General features: G+C 37.7%; 3 protein-coding genes and 1 long non-coding RNA gene across 6 annotated transcripts in view; 3 read left to right on the top strand and 1 right to left on the bottom strand.

Annotated features, from left to right (window-relative positions):
• The window catches only part of ADCY2 (adenylate cyclase 2), a 155,569-nt gene extending 143,826 nt beyond the window's left edge, over nt 1–11,743 (top strand). For all 3 annotated transcript variants that reach the window (XM_087930653.1, XM_087930655.1, XM_026700998.2), the window contains 3 exons: nt 514–628; nt 10,151–10,275; nt 10,928–11,743. In XM_087930653.1, coding sequence (XP_087786779.1) covers nt 514–628; nt 10,151–10,275; nt 10,928–11,080 — 393 coding nt within the window. In that variant the 3' untranslated portion in view covers nt 11,081–11,743. The remainder of the gene's footprint in view (nt 1–513; nt 629–10,150; nt 10,276–10,927) is intronic.
• Nucleotides 1–16,165, bottom strand: part of LOC148126292 (uncharacterized) — a 27,506-nt gene extending 11,341 nt beyond the window's left edge. The window contains exons 1-2 of the long non-coding RNA XR_015743070.1: nt 16,085–16,165; nt 97–170 (exon numbers count right to left, since the gene is read on the bottom strand). This is a non-coding gene — a long non-coding RNA (uncharacterized LOC148126292). The remainder of the gene's footprint in view (nt 1–96; nt 171–16,084) is intronic.
• Nucleotides 13,560–18,104, top strand: CFAP90 (cilia and flagella associated protein 90). The gene is made up of 3 exons (XM_026700997.2): nt 13,560–13,829; nt 15,928–16,044; nt 17,280–18,104. Exons 1-3 carry the CDS (start codon nt 13,647–13,649, stop codon nt 17,433–17,435), a joined length of 456 nt encoding a protein of 151 aa, XP_026556782.2. The 5' UTR covers nt 13,560–13,646; the 3' UTR covers nt 17,436–18,104.
• MTRR (5-methyltetrahydrofolate-homocysteine methyltransferase reductase) overlaps nt 16,461–18,104 on the top strand; it is a 58,651-nt gene continuing 57,007 nt past the window's right edge. Inside the window, exon 1 of the mRNA XM_087930668.1 lies at nt 16,461–16,482. The gene's annotated coding sequence lies outside the window, so the exon portion shown is untranslated. The remainder of the gene's footprint in view (nt 16,483–18,104) is intronic.

Here is an 18,104-nt window from a genome sequence, read left to right as displayed (position 1 = left end):
ACTTCATGCAGCAGACCACTGACAGAGAGTGGAATGATGAGTGTTGAGATCAGTAAGCGGTAAATGTTTATGCAAGGAAATTGGAAAAGGTCTTACCTATTGGAAACTGGCAGATGGTCTCGTAACAGGAACTCAGAAATATCTAAATACAGTCCTGGGAAATTTCTTATCTGCAGGAAGAAAGTCGTTTGTTCAGGATTTGAAGAATACTAGTTTTATCTCTAATCTCATGCACGTTGATATTCCATAGGTTGCAGCAAACATAACCACAAATGGTTTTGTGTTTTCTCAAATACTGCAATAAATAATGTACAGTTTAATTTTTGCACATTTTCTAGGAATTCCCTCTATATTAATTATTGATATATATATATATATTAATGAATGTTCAAGTAGCCCTAAAATTGAAGCATTTCTTCCTGGAATGTTTTCATATGGATATGCATAGAAAACAAGTTTGTGGCATGTTTTGATGATTGTACTTGCCTTACTGTAGTCTGTGTTTGCATTCAGGAACCTGACCGACAATATATGCATATTGGGACTATGGTAGAGTTTGCATTTGCCCTTGGAGCAAAACTGGATGTAATAAACAAGCATTCCTTTAATGATTTCAAACTTCGAGTAGGTAAGTGAAGAAAGAGTATTACATGTTGTCTCATAGCAGCAACTTTTTTTAAAAAAAATTTATTCTAGAAAAAAACATTTGTTTGACATACATTTAAAACAGATATATATATATATATATATATATATATATATATATATATATATATATATATATATATATATATATATATATATATATATTTGTTTTCTGAGGTTCTCGCTGGTATTTATATGTGGATCTTTGGTTGTTTGGTTGTCCAGACCCACACCCATGAGAGCCACACAAGATGCCACCACCACACTTCCATGTAGAAAACAGACTCTCACCCACTCAGAAGATGAGACACGACCATGGACCATAAGCTGCACTACAGCTGCATCACTACCCACTTCAAACCCCTCCGAGCCATACATGAAGCAAACCGACACCCACTATGAAGATGCAACAGGACCACGAACTAGAAGCCAAACAGCAAGATCACAACTCACCAGCTCAAATCCCCAGCAACTAAGACTAACCGGAGCACAGCCAAGCCCCCACCTGAACAGAACACGCCTCCAACCAATCAGAACACGGCTAACCCCCAACCAATCAGAACACAACCAAACCCCTACCAATGAGAACACACCCCACCCAATCAGAACACAGCCAAGCCCCCACCCAATCAAGTCCCACCCCACTGGCAGTTAAAAGGAGGAAGCAGCTGCAATCTCACATTACTCTGAAAAGCACAGAGCCGGAGACAGAAGCCTGAAGATGATGAATGAGACTTCATCGAAACGTTGCCTAGATACTTTGAATCTTACGCGGGAGAAAACCCGAACAACCAAAGATCCATATATATATATATATATATATATATATATGTGTGTGTGTGTGTGTGTGTGTGTGTGTGTGTGTGTGTGTTTTCTTAAGTTTTCATGGGTACTTACATGTATGGCATTCAGCTTTGTTCGGGTATTTTCCCACGTCATTGTAGTTGTGCTTTTAAAGTTGTAGCAATGTTTCGGCAGAATCTCATCTGCCATCATCAGACTTCTGTATAGTGTTCGTCTGTGAGTCAGGCTTTTATAGTGGTTTCAGATTTAAATTTGGGGCAGCCTATTGCTGTGCCAGAATGGTTTTTTCTTCACCCTGATTGGTTGGGAGTCTTGGTCTGTGTTTATTGGTCTTGGAGTTTGCTGTGTTCTGCTTGATTGGTGTTTCTAATATCTCCTGTCTGTTTTTTGGCTCTTTTTGTCTCTTGATTGGCTGGCAGCATTGCGTTACTTTATTGGAGGCCTTTAGTGCAGCTTGGCTCCGGGTAAATGGACAGCTATCATTAGTTAGGAAGCTAGGTTTCATCTGGGTGCCTGGTTGGGGTGTGTTTGAGCTGGAGGTATCAGGGGGGATCTGTCTGTGGCCAGGTGTTTGCCTGGCTTGTGGTGTGGAGATTTTTCTGTTTGTGAGTGCAGGCTTCCAAATGATTGACAGTCTGGTGGAATCATCTCTTCTATTCATGCTTTCTGGTCTTTTTTCAATCTCTATGGCTTCTCTGATGATTCTGTGGCTGGGGTTTTCTATAGTGGCTAGGGTTTTGGTGCCATTGAAGTTGATGCTATGACCTGTGGCTTCCATGTGTTGGACTAGTGAGGAAGTGTGTTCCAGCTTTTTGACTGCATTTTTGTGTTCATCCAGGCGGGTACTTATTCTTCTATTGGTCTGTCCAATGTATGTGGCCAGGCATGATGCACAGGGGACTTCGTATATGCCTTGGTTTTCCAGGTCAATTTTATCTTTGGGGGTTTCTAAGGATGGCTGCTATTTTTCTGTCTGTTTTGAAGGCAGTCTTGATGTGATGTCTGTGCAGTATCTTACTAATTTTGTCTGTAGTACCTTTTATGTAGGGCAGGACAGCTGTTCCATAGGTCTGTTCATCTTCTGGGTCTCTATTATGTCTCAGTGTGTTTTTGTGGATCAAGCCGGTGATTTTGCTTTTGTGGAAGCCGTTGGCTGTCAGTACTTTAGTCAGGGTGCATAGTTCAGTCTTAATGCGTGTCTTGTCTGCCAGGCATTTGGTTCTAGTAATTAGTGTTTTAGCCACGGAGTTTATCTGTGCTGGATGGTGGTGGGATTGGGCGTTGAGGTAGCAGTTAGTGTGTCTTTTCTTCTGGTATACGTTGTGTCCTAGTGTGCCATCTGTTTTTTTGTAGATTAGTACATCTAGGAATGGTAGTTGTTTGTTTGTTTCTGTTTCCATGGTGAACTTGATTTTGGGGTGTGTGCTGTTTAGGTGCGTTAGGAAATTGTTTAGGTTTTCTTTTCCATGGGGCCAAATCACAAATGTGTCATCTATGTATCTTAACCATAGTTTGGGTTTGTGGATGGCATTGGCCAGGGCTCTGGATTCGAATTCTTCCATGAACAGGTTTGCAATGACGGGTGACAGTGGTGATCCCATAGGGGCTCGTTCAATTTGTTTGTATCTTTGTCCTTTGTATATGAAATATGTGTTGCTTAAGCAGTGTTCTGTTAGTTCCATGAGGTGTTTAGCTGGTTGGTATTTATTTTTGATGATTTCAAGAGTCTTTTTTATCAGGACTTGAGTGAATAGTGAAACCACGTCAAAAGTTACAAGCAGATCTTCTTGCTCCACATGTAGATCTTTGATCTTTTCCAAGAAGTGGTACGAGTTTTGTACATGTGAAGCTGCTGTTTCAGCATGGGGCTGTAGCTGTTTTGGCTAGGTTTTGTAGTGGTGCTCCTCTGGAGCTGACTATGGGTCTGAGAGGTATGCCTTCTTTGTGTATTTTTGGGAGGCCGTATAGTTTGGGGCATCTGGAAGATTTTTCTCTTGGGGTGATTGTCTGTTGGATCTCTTTGCTCATGTGGCTGGTTATAATTTTCTTCTTGGTTAATTTTCCCAGGTATGTGGTTGGGTCTGTGTTTATGGGTTTGTATGTGGAGTCTTGGAGTAGGTCTGTCAATTTTGTTTCATAGTCTTTTCTATCCATTACTACTGTGGCATTCCCTTTGTCTGCTGGGAGTATGATTATGCTGTTATCTCTTTTCAGGATTTGTAGCGCTTTAATTTCTTCTTTCTGCAAGTTGCTTTTGGGTGGTTTGCTCGTGCAGAGGATGTTGGTAACTTGGTGTCTTATTTTATCAGCTTCATCTGTATTTAATTTGGTTAGGCTGGATTCTACTGCACATATGATGGATTCTGTGGGGATTTTTTGGGGTGCTATAGCATAATTGAATCCTTTGGTTAGGACATCTGTTTCTGTTTTGGTGAGTTCTCTGTTGGAAACGTTGTATACTAATTGCTTCAGGTGTTGTTGTGAGTTGTTGGGGGTTTTCTTGTCCTGTTCTAATTTCTTTAATTTTTTCAAGAGTTTATCAGTTTTGTAAGTGCTTTCAGATTCAGCTCTCCAAGTTGTAAGTTGTTTAATCTTGTCCCAAAGTAGAGGGTAGATTTTGCTGCTCAATTCCAGGTGTAGTGCTAGCAAGTCTTTGTTTAACTGATCTAATTGGAATCTCTTGCTATGGAGCTCGTTCCTTAGTAGAGCCATTTCAGTTCTTTCAGGATACGTTTAGTGGCTGCTGTGCTTTGATGAAATGTTAATTTGAAGCAGGTTGGCGTGGTATTGCTGTCTCTACAGCTGCGTGGGAATTGGAGGTCACATAGTATTCTTGCTCTTTTAATTTCCAGTTTCTCGTAGGTTTTGATCTGGCTGTTTATTTCCTCCCCGTAGAGGTTTGATATTTGTTTTCTTAAGTTTTCGTGGGTACTTAGCATCAACTTCAATGGCACCAAAACCCTAGCCACTATAGAAAACCCCAGCCACAGAATCATCAGAGAAGCCATAGAGATTGAAAAGAGACTAGAAAGCATGAATAGAAGAGATGATTCCACCAGACTGTCAATCATTTGGAAGCCTGCACTCACAAACAAAAAAATCTCCACACCACAAGCCAGGCAAACACCTGGCCACAGACAGATCCCCCCTGATACCTCCAGCTCAAACACACCCCAACCAGGCACCCAGATGAAACCTAGCTTCCTAACTAATGATAGCCGTCCATTTACCCGGAGTCAAGCTGTACTAAAGGCCTCCAATAAAGTAACACAATGCTGCCAGCCAATCAAGAGACAAAAAGAGCCAAAAAACAGACAGGAGATATTAGAAACACCAATCAAGCAGAACACAGCAAACTCCAAGACCAATAAACACAGACCAAGACTCCCAACCAATCAGGGTGAAGAAAAAACCATTCTGGCACAGCAATAGGCTGCCCCAAATTTAAATCTGAAACCACTATAAAAGCCTGACTCACAGACGAACACTATACAGAAGCCTGATGATGGCAGATGAGATTCTGCTAAAACGTCGCTACAACTTTAAAAGCACAACTACAATGACGTGGGAAAATACCCGAACAAAGCTGAATGCCATATATATATATATATGCTATATATAGCACAGAGCCGGAGACAGAGCCATATATGGATCTTTGGTTGTTTGGGTTTTCTCCCGTGTAAGATTCGAAGTATCTAGGCAACGTTTCGATGAAGTCTCATTCATCATCTTCAGGCTTCTGTCTCCGGCTCTGTGCTTCTCAGAGTGATACACACACACACACACACACACACACACACATACATATATACATTTTACAGCGTATATTGAGCAATGGTTAAATTTATTTATTTTTATCTTTATCATTGACGTGATCTGCCTTGTTACAATAACTCCTTCGTTCTTTTAATGTTTTAATTTCTCTATATAGTTTATAATTAAATCCACGTCTCCTGTCATTTCCATAACTTATCCAAATATCAAATATTACCTTTTCTTTAACCAATCATACCAAATTTTCCATATTTCATAATAGTCACTATCTTGTTTATTTTTTAACAATTTGGTTAGGCTATCCATCTCAGCACATTCATGTATTTTTTTTAATTATCATATCCTCTGAAGGAATGAAAGACAGTTTCCAGTTTTGTGCGTAGGTTATTCTGGCCGCAGTTATAATGTGCAAAATTAAATATTGATATTTTTTCTCCATGTTTAAATCTATCATACTTAGCAGAAAAGCTTCGGGTTCAAGTTTTAAATTTTGTTTTGTTATATTTAAAATTCAATTTCTAATATTCCTCCAAAACTTCTGAGCACATGGGCAAGTCCACCACATGTGAAAATATGTTTCTTGTGCGTAGTGACATTTCCAACAGTTGGGTGGTAGCTTGGGGAACATCTTAGCCTGTCTCGCAGGAGGTAGGTGCCAGCGATGAACCATTTTGTATAAGTTTTCTTTATAGGAGACTCACATAGTTAATTTGTAATTTGTTTGCCAGATGTGTTCCCACTTATCTAATTCAGTGACCCACATTTTTAGCCCAAATTATCATAGATTCTGTGACTATTTCTTCTTTTAATTTGTAATCCAAAAGATATGTTTTACTAATTGTTTTCTTTTCCTCTCCTAGCCATATTTTATCTAATTCTTGTGGGGTCATATTAAAGCCAAATTGTTCTCTATCTTTTTTATAATGGGTTTGTATTTGTGCAAAGGGCCACCAATGCTATCTCCTTTCCTTGAATTTGTATTTGGTTCCTATTTTTAAGCTCTCTAGTATCATATAGTAAATCTTTATACCTGACAATATTTTCATAATCCAATAGATTTGGATATGTGACTGCTTCCAATGTAGATAGCCACAGTGGAACCTTTGGGTAGTGGGTTTTTTTAATCTTTCCCCAAATATTGAACAACACATTTCTTACATGGTGCCTTTGGAAATATGAATGTTGTTTAGATTTTCCATCCCACATGAAGGCGTGCCAGCCAAGTTGGAGATCAAAACCTTCTAATACTAATAACCTTCTATTTTCTAATTTAACCCAATCCTTAAACCATAGCAGCAACTTCTAATGTTTCATTCTGTATTGCAAATTCATGGGTTTTTTTAGTTATTTCAATAACTCACATGTCTATAAAAAAGGACAAAAAGGTCCCACCTTCCCAGTTGTTAAAGATAAAAGGATAAAGTCATAGCATAGCACAAAATTTTGCAAGACAATGAACAAAAAAACAAAACAAAACCCAGAAGCTTAACATGAATTCAGTCCATGGTAAGAATATGAAGCAGATTTTCTATAAGTAGAGAAGAAATGTTACCATTTTCTCGAGGTTAGATTGTGATTATATGCCAGCAAGAAAAAAAAGGACTGTGAGAAGAAAGATAACCTTATATACATTTTAGGGGAATGTATATTTAAATAATGTAATAAGAATGCAGTAGCTAGCGTAAGTCCATCAATGTCTAAGTAAGGAAAAGAAAGACATTTTAGGGAGATTGCATTTCCGCTGTGCTTCTTTCACCTTTTTTAAAATTAAGAAATCTTTAGCCTTTTTAAATCTGAACATGTGAGTTATACTGGCCTACTTTATTTTATTTTATTTATTTATTGTCAGAAATTCCATGGCTAATTCATATAATGAATCTAAGTGTTACAACAAACGTAAAATGATCCATAAAACATAACTAAAAATAAAAGTACCCTTTTCATTATACTTTTTTTTATTAAAAGTCAGTCCATAAATAAATAAATAAAATATTTTCTTTTTCTAAAATATTCAGAGTTTGTGGAATCAAAAGAAAATACATTACATTTCTGGCTGATTGAAGGTCATTCCAATATTCAGCATCCTTTGAAAAACGCTAGATGTTTTTGAATACAATGTGAAGTTAAAAGGCATCAGGAGTGTGTGTGTATGTTTGTGTTTATGTAAATATAAAAAGTATTTAATTTAACAAATTATGCTTTTCATATTCTCACTCAGTATTAGGTTATTCTATTAGGTTTGTAGATTACAATCATCTTAGCTTACAGCATCCCCTAGTGTCAAAACCTTGGCAATGAATCGTATTTTGTCCTCATGTACAATATTTTCTTCACCCTTTCCATCCATGAGTTGAATATAACTCATGATAACCCAGAAAAACATTCCCAGATTTGTTTATATCCAACGGGATATCCAGTGATTTCTATTTCTTTTCCTGAATACTATGTATCCTATTCAAAGACAGGAATGGGTCAAGCCAATAGCTGAATATTACATTTCAAAAGTAAAGAAGGTGAAACCATTTTACACCTCTTTTTCCTAGGATCCTCTGGGAAAGTATTGATATAAGCTGCATCAAATGTATCTTCATTGTATTCTATTAAGTGCCACTGAATAGAAAGTCACTGTATTCAGTTCTTCTCCTTGCCCAATAGCATTATTTTATTTATAATTTTGCTTTTAAGAAAAGTACATGCAACTTAAAAATCATAGTTTTATAACCATGAATTGCCACTAAATGCTAATATGACCATTAAAAGTGGTATTGATATAATGTGGATTACGGTGCTTATTTCTTATGACTAACACATCTGTCCTAGCTAACATAGTGCACACGGTTTAGACCTGGAAAGGTGTAATAAGTATCCCAGTACCTGTTTGGCTTACTCTTCCCAGGCCTTGAAGTTATTTTGAGTCTGACTGAATGACATTCAACTAAACATTAACTCATCTAGAATCTAAGTCTGCTTAAGAACATAGAACCAAACTCTATTATAAAACTAATGAAGTGTATGTCCCTAAATTTAGATTTCCAGTCAGCAGTGTTCCATGATATGAGAGAAGTGGCAATGTCAATGAAATTACAAGATATTTTGCAGTTTACTCTGATCCCTGTCACTTCAGGTCCTTCATCTAACTGTTTTGAGATAGGTTTCTAAAAATTCTTGACCAGATATTAGGACTCATCCAATATTTGTACTATATATGTTAGGATCTTTCCAGGTAGAACTTTTTCCAGTGTAAGGGTATTTGTTCAAGTAGTTTTTACTTTGAAAAACCCCTAAATACTTAATCTTTGATTTTCACACTGTCATATTCTTATATTGTCCCAAATGAAGCATTCAACTAGAACACAGATACTCTAACTATTGGTTAAAATTAATATTTAGCTGATAGGATTTGGCCCTCCTAATTTTGATAGCCCTGGATGAAGGTTATGGATTGTGAGCCATTGTAATATATGTAGATATTTTCCTTAATTGCTGGTGGCCTTGGTCTGTAAATAGGAATAGTCAGTTTCTGGCATAGGAACACAGTGTTATGGAAGCAATATTAAAGTTGAGTCAGGGAACCAGCTGAATATAGTCTTAAATCAGCTTGTTATTTGAAGGAGATACTTACTGAATGTAGGTCTACAGCCCTTTAATGCTACTGTGTTTTGATACCATATTTGCATCAGAGCACAGATTCAAGGAAATTTCCATCTGCTAATAGAATCTATCCCAACGTAGCTGGGATCAATTGTGCTGTGTTGTGATTTACTCATGGCAGTTGATCCCACTCCTTAATAAAGCTTTTCCTGAGAGAACCAGTTTGGTGTAGTGGTTAAGGTACTAGGCTAGAAAGCGAGCGACTGTGAGTTCTAGCCCCACCTCAGGCATGAAAACCAGCTAGATGTCTTTGCCAGTCACTCCCTCTCAACCAAATTCATCTCACAGGGTTGTTGTGAGAAAAAAATAAAAAGCAGGAATATTAGGTGTATTTGTGGCCTTGATTTGGGGAAACTAGAAAGAGAATATAATATTAGATAGGCTACTACCTTGTTATTTATCAAAATAATAAAGGTAGGAAATGAATAAATAAAAGCCTTTTTCTGGGTGACAGATTAATTTAATATGCATGATTTTTTAATTACTGTTTGCAGAGTTCACCTAAAATTAACAGCTAAGTAATTTCTCCTTGCCAGCAGTCTATTATTTGACTGTAACATAACACTTTAAATTATGAATATCACTTGGCTTGGGACCCATTTTTTTCAGTGGCTTTATGTTTCTTTTTTTTAACTTGAGCAACTATTGTGTTTAGTTCTCTATTACATTAATCAATGTCTGCGATAAAGAAGAACAAATAGACTTGTAAGAAAGATATATTGTCACCAGCAAAATTTTCCTTTATGCAGTTTGTCCTTCAGCAGCTTGCTATTTTTCTCCAAGGGGATGTGAGGGCAACAATAGCTGAATGCAAAGCAATTGGCATAGATGCACTACATTGGTGACACTCCTTCCCTCCCTCTCGTTTGCTTCTTAAGTTCAGAAATACCTTCTCCGTGCTTTTTATCTTAGGGAGGGAGGTCTGAATTTTAGGATATGGATCACACACTATCAATGATTATATAAGCTGAGTCCTATTGAGAAAGTCAAGTTTTTAGTTTGATAGAAAAGTACCCCAATGTTTTTGACAACTTGCTGAGCAAAATAGTCAAGTTGAATTATTTTGATTTACATCTTTGTATTTGTCTTGATTTATTAAGAAAGAAACTAAGGAAACGTTTCTAACTAGAAAGCAAAATATTAATTGCTTTTTTTGTGGCTTTTATATTGGGTTTTTATCTTTGTAAGCTGCCTAAGAGTAAGTTGGGTGGCTGTATTTTTTTAAAATAAATAAATAACAATAGAGGGCAAAATAAATTAAAATTTCTTTTTACAGGTATCAATCATGGGCCTGTAATTGCTGGAGTCATTGGAGCTCAGAAACCACAATATGACATCTGGGGCAACACCGTGAATGTGGCCAGCAGGATGGATAGTACTGGCATTTTAGATAAAATACAGGTTATTTTTTTATTCTTGCTAATGGCCAACAAATCTTATGTAGAATCTGATTCTCTATATTATTAACTATTTGGAAGAGGTAGCATTTCAAAAGTTAATTTATAAAGGAGAAAAATAGCAACAGTTACCAAAAAAGTTTTGTGCACATGTTCTACATGTTCTGTCTTCATTTCTGATCATCCTTTTCTCTCTTCATCCTTCCTATCTTCAAGAAGAAACCCAACTAGTCTCATTGGAGTTGTTAACTTCAAATTTGCTTTAATTTTTTAAAAAGTTAATACAATAAAAAACTTTTATCCACCACAGAATATTAGCACTATCCTAGATGATTCTGCAGTAAATTCTGAGTTCTACTTATTGGTGTTCCAGGTTTAGCCAAGTGAAATCCCAATGATTTCATTGGATTTCTAAATATTACTAATTGCTAATATGTCCCAATATATATTTTTTCATGTACTTGTCTGTTAAGATAATCAGGAAAGACTCTGAATGAGATTCTCATCTTTAAAGATGGCAAGGTTATACTGAAAACCTTCCCCATAATTATATTTGTTGATCTATACTCACAGCAAATAGTTCAGGGCATAGAAGAAAAAGATTTCTAGGCTTTTTAAAAAACGTCTGAATGTGTTTATTTAAATATTTTTTGCAGGTCACGGAAGAAACCAGTAACATCCTACAAACATTGGGCTATATTTGCACCTGCCGAGGTATCATTAACGTCAAAGGAAAAGGAGAGCTTCAGACCTACTTTGTACATACTGAAATGACTAAGTCCCTTTCCCAAGGGAATGTGGCATCATGAAAGATATCAAGGGTAGACATCTCATATTTTTAGAGATAAAGCACCCCACACTTTTTTCTTAAATCTCCTCTAGCCCACACCATGAACAACATGTGTGTACTTTTCTGGTGTATAGAAATGTTGCTGTAGTAGTGTCTACAGTCTCGTCCCATCATTTTCCATCAAGAGACCTCGGTAGTTGCCAGATTCCAGAAATGGCCAAAGTGAGTGCTGTGCACTGAGATAATGACGGCTTGATTTGTATTCTTGACTTTTCAGTGGTAAAGAATCGAGGGAAATAAGCTGAGTTGGAAAAATTAATGGCCTGATGCAGAAGGAGGCTATGAAGACGATAATTGGAAAAAATTTACAGAAAAGCACTTTATGGCAATAAAATTAGAGCTGCATGAAACATCATGAAAATATATGGTAGCTCCATATAACATCCTCTAATCCTGAATTATATAATTCTGAATATCTAATTCTATCCCTTCATCATTACAACTAGGGTGTGTTCACTAGTTGTGTCTCACAGCCAACAACATAAAATAGAGCTTCAGGCTTGATAGTTTCCCCAGAGAAATTCATAGATAAGCAGGACCAGTTTTGTATAAAATGTGTTAAAATGTTTTGATGCCCTTGTCTTTTGTAATATAAATTCATTAAAGGTTTCTATGTACTTTATTTGCAATTGTGAGTTTATTACACCTGTAACATGTCATCAGTGAGCTTTCTGGTACAAAGGCAAAAACAAAAACCCAAACTCTTCTGCCCAAAGTTTATGATTTAAATATCTTCAAAGTCAAAGGTGATAAGGCCATGGAAGCAAGGATAAATATTAGCAAAGTAATAATTCATATTTTATTGTATATTATAGCTGTTTTGTATGTATGAATTCTCCTTAATGCAGGGGTGTCAAACTGACGGCCTGTAGGCTGGATGTGTCACACGCAGGCCATGCCCACCCAAGTTCCGCGAAGGCAAAAACGTCGTGATATGTCACGTGACATCTATGTGACATGGCGAGTTTGACACCCGTGCCTTAGTGCTACTTAACGCAATGTTGCCGTTAAAAGTATGAAAAATGAGAGGCAGTCAGAAACTTCTCCCTAACTTTGTTGTGGATATAGAAAGTAGAGCAATTACTGTAACAGTTTACCTACTCATCACTAATATCCCGCTAGTGATCATAAAAAGAAAAAGCTGAACCTGCAAAGAGGAAGCCTGAATTAATGCCAAGTTTATAATAGCTTATTTGTCCTAGATAGGCAAATGCTGAAAGTATTATTTATGCAAAATTATTGCTATAAAGATCTAAAAAGAATTGGAGAACATGGAAGACGATGCACTACAATAATTTATTATACTACATAGTGTACTATAATATATAAACAAAAGATACCATTCAATTCCTGGTAAAAATTTAATCATAAGCAAAGTGAAATGATAAAAAGTATCATCATGTAAAATACAGAAGTTATGGCCTTGTTTCAGATAGCAGGACACAAATATATAATGGTAATATTTACTATGTGATGTCATTGTACATAGGTCATCATTTTGGGTTTGCCTAAAGGAAGCTGCAGACACTGTTCTTTAGTGATAAACATCAGTTTGCTTTCTCAGAAGGCTGCTCAATATTGTACAACATTTACAAAATCCACTGTAAAAAAAAAGGCAGCTTTAAATGCTGAATAACTTAATGCGGGGTAAGGAAGTCTATTTACCATTTTGCCATAATTTAATCTGCTCTTACTGTTAGATGTTGGAAGCAGAAACCTGACAGAATAATGGTATTTCTCAATCATAAAAGCCTGTTTGGCTTGCACTTTTGTGGTTTCATCAGGCAACGTTGTTACCTTTTCACTCTGATCTTTGCAGCAGTTATGTCTATATAGTATGGTGCGTCATCTAAAATGAAAAATTATCAAGTAGCGCCGTGTCCTAGAATACCAAAATATCGGGTTACATGATTCTTTCTTGTCAGTGCTTTTATTAACAGCTACTAATGAGACACATTTGATGAGGCTCCTATTACCCTGTTTGCATGCAGGTATCAGTAACCGCTCTCCTGACATTAAATGCTTCTGAACTCATTGTTCAAGGACCTTTTGTCTGTCTTCCAGTTGAAAAGTAACTATTTCCCCCTTTAGCTTTGATATCAACACCTCCACTTAGATTCGGTGATATCTATATAGCGCTTACAGAGGCGTCTCATGTTGCAAGAAACATATATCGTCATCCAGAAGACACTGTGTGATGAATTGATTCAGAATCATAGCCTCACGTCTTTGTATCTGTCTACTATTCCTGTATTTCTCAGAAAAATTCCCTGCTAACACTTCACTTGTGAAATAGATTTAACATAGCAGTGAGTGAGAGCAGCCTGGTCTTTGTTTTGCCCAGCCACAGCTTTTCTCAAACTTCCAACCCCCTTATAAGTGATTTGACATCATAGTTTATTCAGATGGTCTCTTAGTAACCAAAGAACTCTGCAAACACACCAGCTGGAGCTGGGTGGGAAATTAGTAGGGAATGCAAAGCAATCTAGCCTGCCACTCAGCCAAACACTGGCCTTCACAGGGGAATGCAAGAAGCCCAGAATGGGAAAGAACCGGAGGAAGAGGAAGAGTTGGAAGGACTGGAAGGTGTCAACAAGGCACTAATAAGGAAACACCAGCTTCCACTCTCGGCACAGTCAGCCTTCAGCTACATCCCGCCTCGACGCAAGGACCCTCCTGAACTTAGTTATTTTTACCAGGAGAGAAAGGTATGTCCAGAAATTTTGTGCGATAATTGGGAGGAGGGGTCAAAGCATCCAAGACAGGTGTTATGATGGAAACCCCTATTAAAAGGCTCTGGGAATGAAGCATCGCTCAATCTTTCATCCCCAGATAGCAAATTGCAATGCAGGTAGTCCTCAACCTACAACCACAGTTGAGGCCAAGTTTATGTTGCTGAGTGAAACATTTAAGTGGATTTTGCCCCACTCTACAACTTTTTCTTGTCACGGTTGCTAAATGAATTGAAGTTGTTAAGTGAAACTGGCTTCCACACTGATTTTGCTTGTCAGAAGGTCACAAAAGGTGATCATATGACCCTGGGACCAGGGATGCGATTCTACCAGTTCAGACCAGTTCAGGCAAACCCTTTGTTCCAATGATTAGCTGGCTCTGAACCAGTTCGCTACCACGAGCATGTGGGCCCACCTGCCCGCCCCTGCTCTTTCCGGTGCTTTATTTCCTTTGTTTAGAGCAGGGGGTCTCCAACCTTGGCCACTTTAAGACTTGTGGACTTCACAGAGGCTGTAGTTGAAGGTAAGCATGAGCTTTTTCTATATGCAGAGTGTGTGCATGGAGCGCACAATCACCGAACCAGTTGTTATACCGGTGGAATCCCACCCCTACTTGGGACACCACAACCATCATAAATATGAATCAGTTGCCAAGCATCTGAATTTTGATTGCATGACCATGGGGATGTTGCATTGGCCATGTGCAAAACAATCCTAAGTCATTTTTTTTCAGTGTCGTTGTAACTTTGAAGGGTCACCAAATGAATTGTAAGTCAAGGACTAACTATATGCAATTTTTGAAACATGTAGTCTATGGAACTTACAATAGCAATAGCACTTAGAGTTCTACACCGCTTTGGTCAGCTGGTGCTCCATTCAAAATCCAAAAAAGAAATACTTAAGACTCCATTAATTAGAGAAAAGATATCTTTTACTGGAAATCAAGTGGCAGCATCAAAAGAATTCTGAATCTGAGAAAATGAGTGCGTAAATCACATATACAAAGTAATGGCAACGTTCCCACCCACAACAGTTCAAACTGTCAATCCAATAAAAAGTTGTATATAATGTCATGTGGGCATCTTCAGGTGGTGATGAGGCCTCTGTCCATTGACCTGGACATATTTTGATAAAGAGTTGCAGCTGCGCATAGCATAGGAAAAACATAAGCAAGAAACTCCCCCCCCCAACTTATACAGCTGACTTCCCGTAATTATTTTCCCCCTCCTCTCCCCATTACTGATGACAGCCGAAAGATGCAAAGGAAGGAAATCTTGAAGGCTGACAGCTTTAGTGTTTTACAGCCCTCTCAAATGGTGTTACAGAGTTATATTTCCCCCAACAATTTGGGTTTTCATTTTACTCACCTTGGAAGGATGGAAGGCTGAGTCAACCTTGAGCCTGGTGAGATTTGAACTGCCAAATTGCAGGCAGCTGGCAGTCAGCAGAAATACCCCGCAGTACTGCATTCTGTACTGTACCACCAAGGCTCTTACTTTTACTTTGGCACTCATTCTGGATCACTTGTTTGAATAATGGTTGGTCAAACCAGAAAGAGCTGTATGCTTGTAACCTCATTTTTGAGCAGTGTCTTGTATTGTGCTATACTGAGTAGGAATATAGATTAACTTTGGAGCCAAGGGTCATATTCAGCCATGTGGCATGCTGACACTGGCACAACCCTACAGCTTCTTTCTCTCTTTAGAAGCTAAGCAGTGTTTAAAGGCTTTTAATCACATTGGAAGAGCTCAATATGTTCAATGGCTATGGTAAATTCAGTGAAGGTCACTAGTATCTGTCTCCTAGATAGGAATTATTGTAGATCCTGTGTTTTATAAAAATGTTCAGCACTGTATTTTTTTAAAGAAAGCCTTGTTAAAAGTTCTGTCACTTATTAACAGCACTTAGAAGATATGAGTACATACACATTACTGCTCAGCAAAGAAAATTCAGTATATGGTAATACCAATGTTTATGCATATCGGAATGCTCAAGGGAATGGATTCCATCACTGTGATGTGATCCTGGTGATCCTGTTTCATCATTCTACTGATCTGGCCTTTTAATTTTTAAGGCAGGAATTGTTGCCCTTTATGACTGCGTTTTCAAAAGACCCATCGGGTATGATGCAAAGCTTCATCGGTGCGACAGAGAACACGCAAAAAGCAGAGGACTTCACATTAATGACGAGGTGATTGTCAAGTCTTAGGGTGACAAAAATCACTACTCACCCTCCTTTCTGTTCACTCATGATAATGTCCGAGTTCTGGCTGCTGTCAATTACTGCATTCTACAAGCATGCAATGGAGTACTGTAGTAATTACTAGTTTAAAGCTAGGATCTTACGCAAATTTACTTAAGGCTAAGAACTCCTAGGACAGGAGTGTCAAACTGGCAGCCTGTGGGCCAGATGTGTCACAAGCAGGCCACACCCACCCCAGCTCCACAAAGGGAAAAAAACATCACGTGACAGCATGTGACACCACCAGTTTGACATCCGTGTTCTAGGCTGTATCAAAACAACCTGCTTAGGGTTATATGACACAACTCATATTCAGCCTTCTTCAGATTCAGCCTTCTTCAACCAGAAAGACCATTGGCTGAATCATAGATGCAGGTATTCCCAGAGGTAAGCTGCACCTTCGTTGGCAAGGGGTTCGCTGATTGTGAGCGCACGCGCACATGCACGGCTTTGGGGCTGAAATGCAGCTTCAAACATAGTATTTTGCACTTAAAGTAGACTGAAGTATAAGGGATGTCTCCCCCCAAGCCATTAGTATGATACAAACAGAATTAAGATGTTGAGCTCATTCATTAAAATAGATCATAATTTAGCAAACATTTCCCTCCACCCCTGAAATATATGGAATTGAAATAGGGAAGCTATTATGTCTTGCCACCAAGTTTCTATAAGATTTATGGAGAATAATATTGCTAATGGAATGCTAGAAATCAGTTGTGTAAATAAACCTTCTGAAGTGCTACACAAATACTCATTACTGTCAGATGATAGTTGCATTTTGCAGGAAAAAAAATGGCAATCCTTCCTTGAGGAAGTATTTAGTAACACAAATATCAAAGTACTTGATCATATCAGACAATCTACACAGAATATGAGGCATTTTAAAAAGAAGTTCCTGTAGGGTGGAAGAAATTATACCCCAATGGCATTTCTCTTTTGGAAAGGATTACAGGGGACTCGAGCTGTTTTTAATGGATATAGCTGAAGAGTGTAAAGCTGTGAGAGATATTTTTTACTTCTTTTCACTTCAGGAAACCAGAATGTATTTGGAAGATGTCATTTTGATTTGGATGTAGGACATCCGCCACCATTGCCAGCAGCACCATACCAAGCATCTTATCTAGTATTCTCTTTATCTCTTGTGTTTTTATAGTTGGCAATCACATCTCAAAATATTCTTACAGGAAAAGAAAAGGCCTATAGCCATCTTGTCGTCTTCTGAATATGGGCGGCATATAAACAAACCAGTGGAACGGCTAATCCGAGACTACGTGCGCATTAATCACGTAAAGACAGAGTTCTACAGAAAAAATGGAATAGCCTGCTTGATAGAAAAATGAATCCAGCTTAAGAATCTACTGTTGATAGATAACTAACAGCAAGATGGTATCAAATTCCTGTAGTGTCCTGCTTGGATTTACAGTGCAAACGTATCATTGCAATATCTTTCTATATATTTATTGCTGGGGTTTTAGCTAAAACCAGGTTTAGGTCCTTAAAGGCATACTTGTGTGACATACTTGTGTGACCTACAGTTTATACATGTACTCGCCTCTCCATTTTTTCTCCTGGAAAAATTGTGCAAAGATTTCACCAGAAAAGTGGCTTGACACTCTTAACACACTGAAGTAGCCATGTATTAATCTGAAAACAATCACCTCTGTCATTTCTTGTTTGTTTATGATTTATAGTTTCTGTTCTTTTAATTGTATCAAAACTAAAGGACTTGGTAGCATGTATTGTTGCTTAACATGCTTTTCCTTCCAATTTCATATCTTCGTTAATTTAATGTTTTATAAGTGTGTTTGGAATGCTTAACTAAGGAAGTCACCATTAAAGGAAAAAATACTGAGAAAAACATATATCAACCTGCTTATACACCAAGGATGCACATGTGAGTATTTATATGAGTTGTGCATGAGGAATGAAGATCAGCTGATAGATGGACAGCTTCATAATAATAAATTTTCAATGCTGAATACAAACATTAAAGCTTGACATTAATTTCA

The sequence above is a fragment of the Pseudonaja textilis genome, chromosome 3 (assembly GCF_049901715.1).
Source record: "Pseudonaja textilis isolate UNSWEBS1 chromosome 3, rPseTex1.2, whole genome shotgun sequence".
NCBI lineage: Eukaryota > Metazoa > Chordata > Lepidosauria > Squamata > Elapidae > Pseudonaja > Pseudonaja textilis.
This window is presented reverse-complemented; position numbering and strand designations above follow the sequence as displayed.

Coding starts and splice junctions, on each gene's coding strand:
- CFAP90 (XM_026700997.2), top strand. CDS start 13,647: ATGCAAGAAGCCCAGAATGGGAAAGAACCGGAGGAAGAGGAAGAGTTG. Junction 13,830..15,927: donor ATTTTTACCAGGAGAGAAAG/GTATGTCCAGAA, acceptor TTAATTTTTAAG/GCAGGAATTGTTGCCCTTTA. Junction 16,045..17,279: donor GACTTCACATTAATGACGAG/GTGATTGTCAAG, acceptor ATATTCTTACAG/GAAAAGAAAAGGCCTATAGC.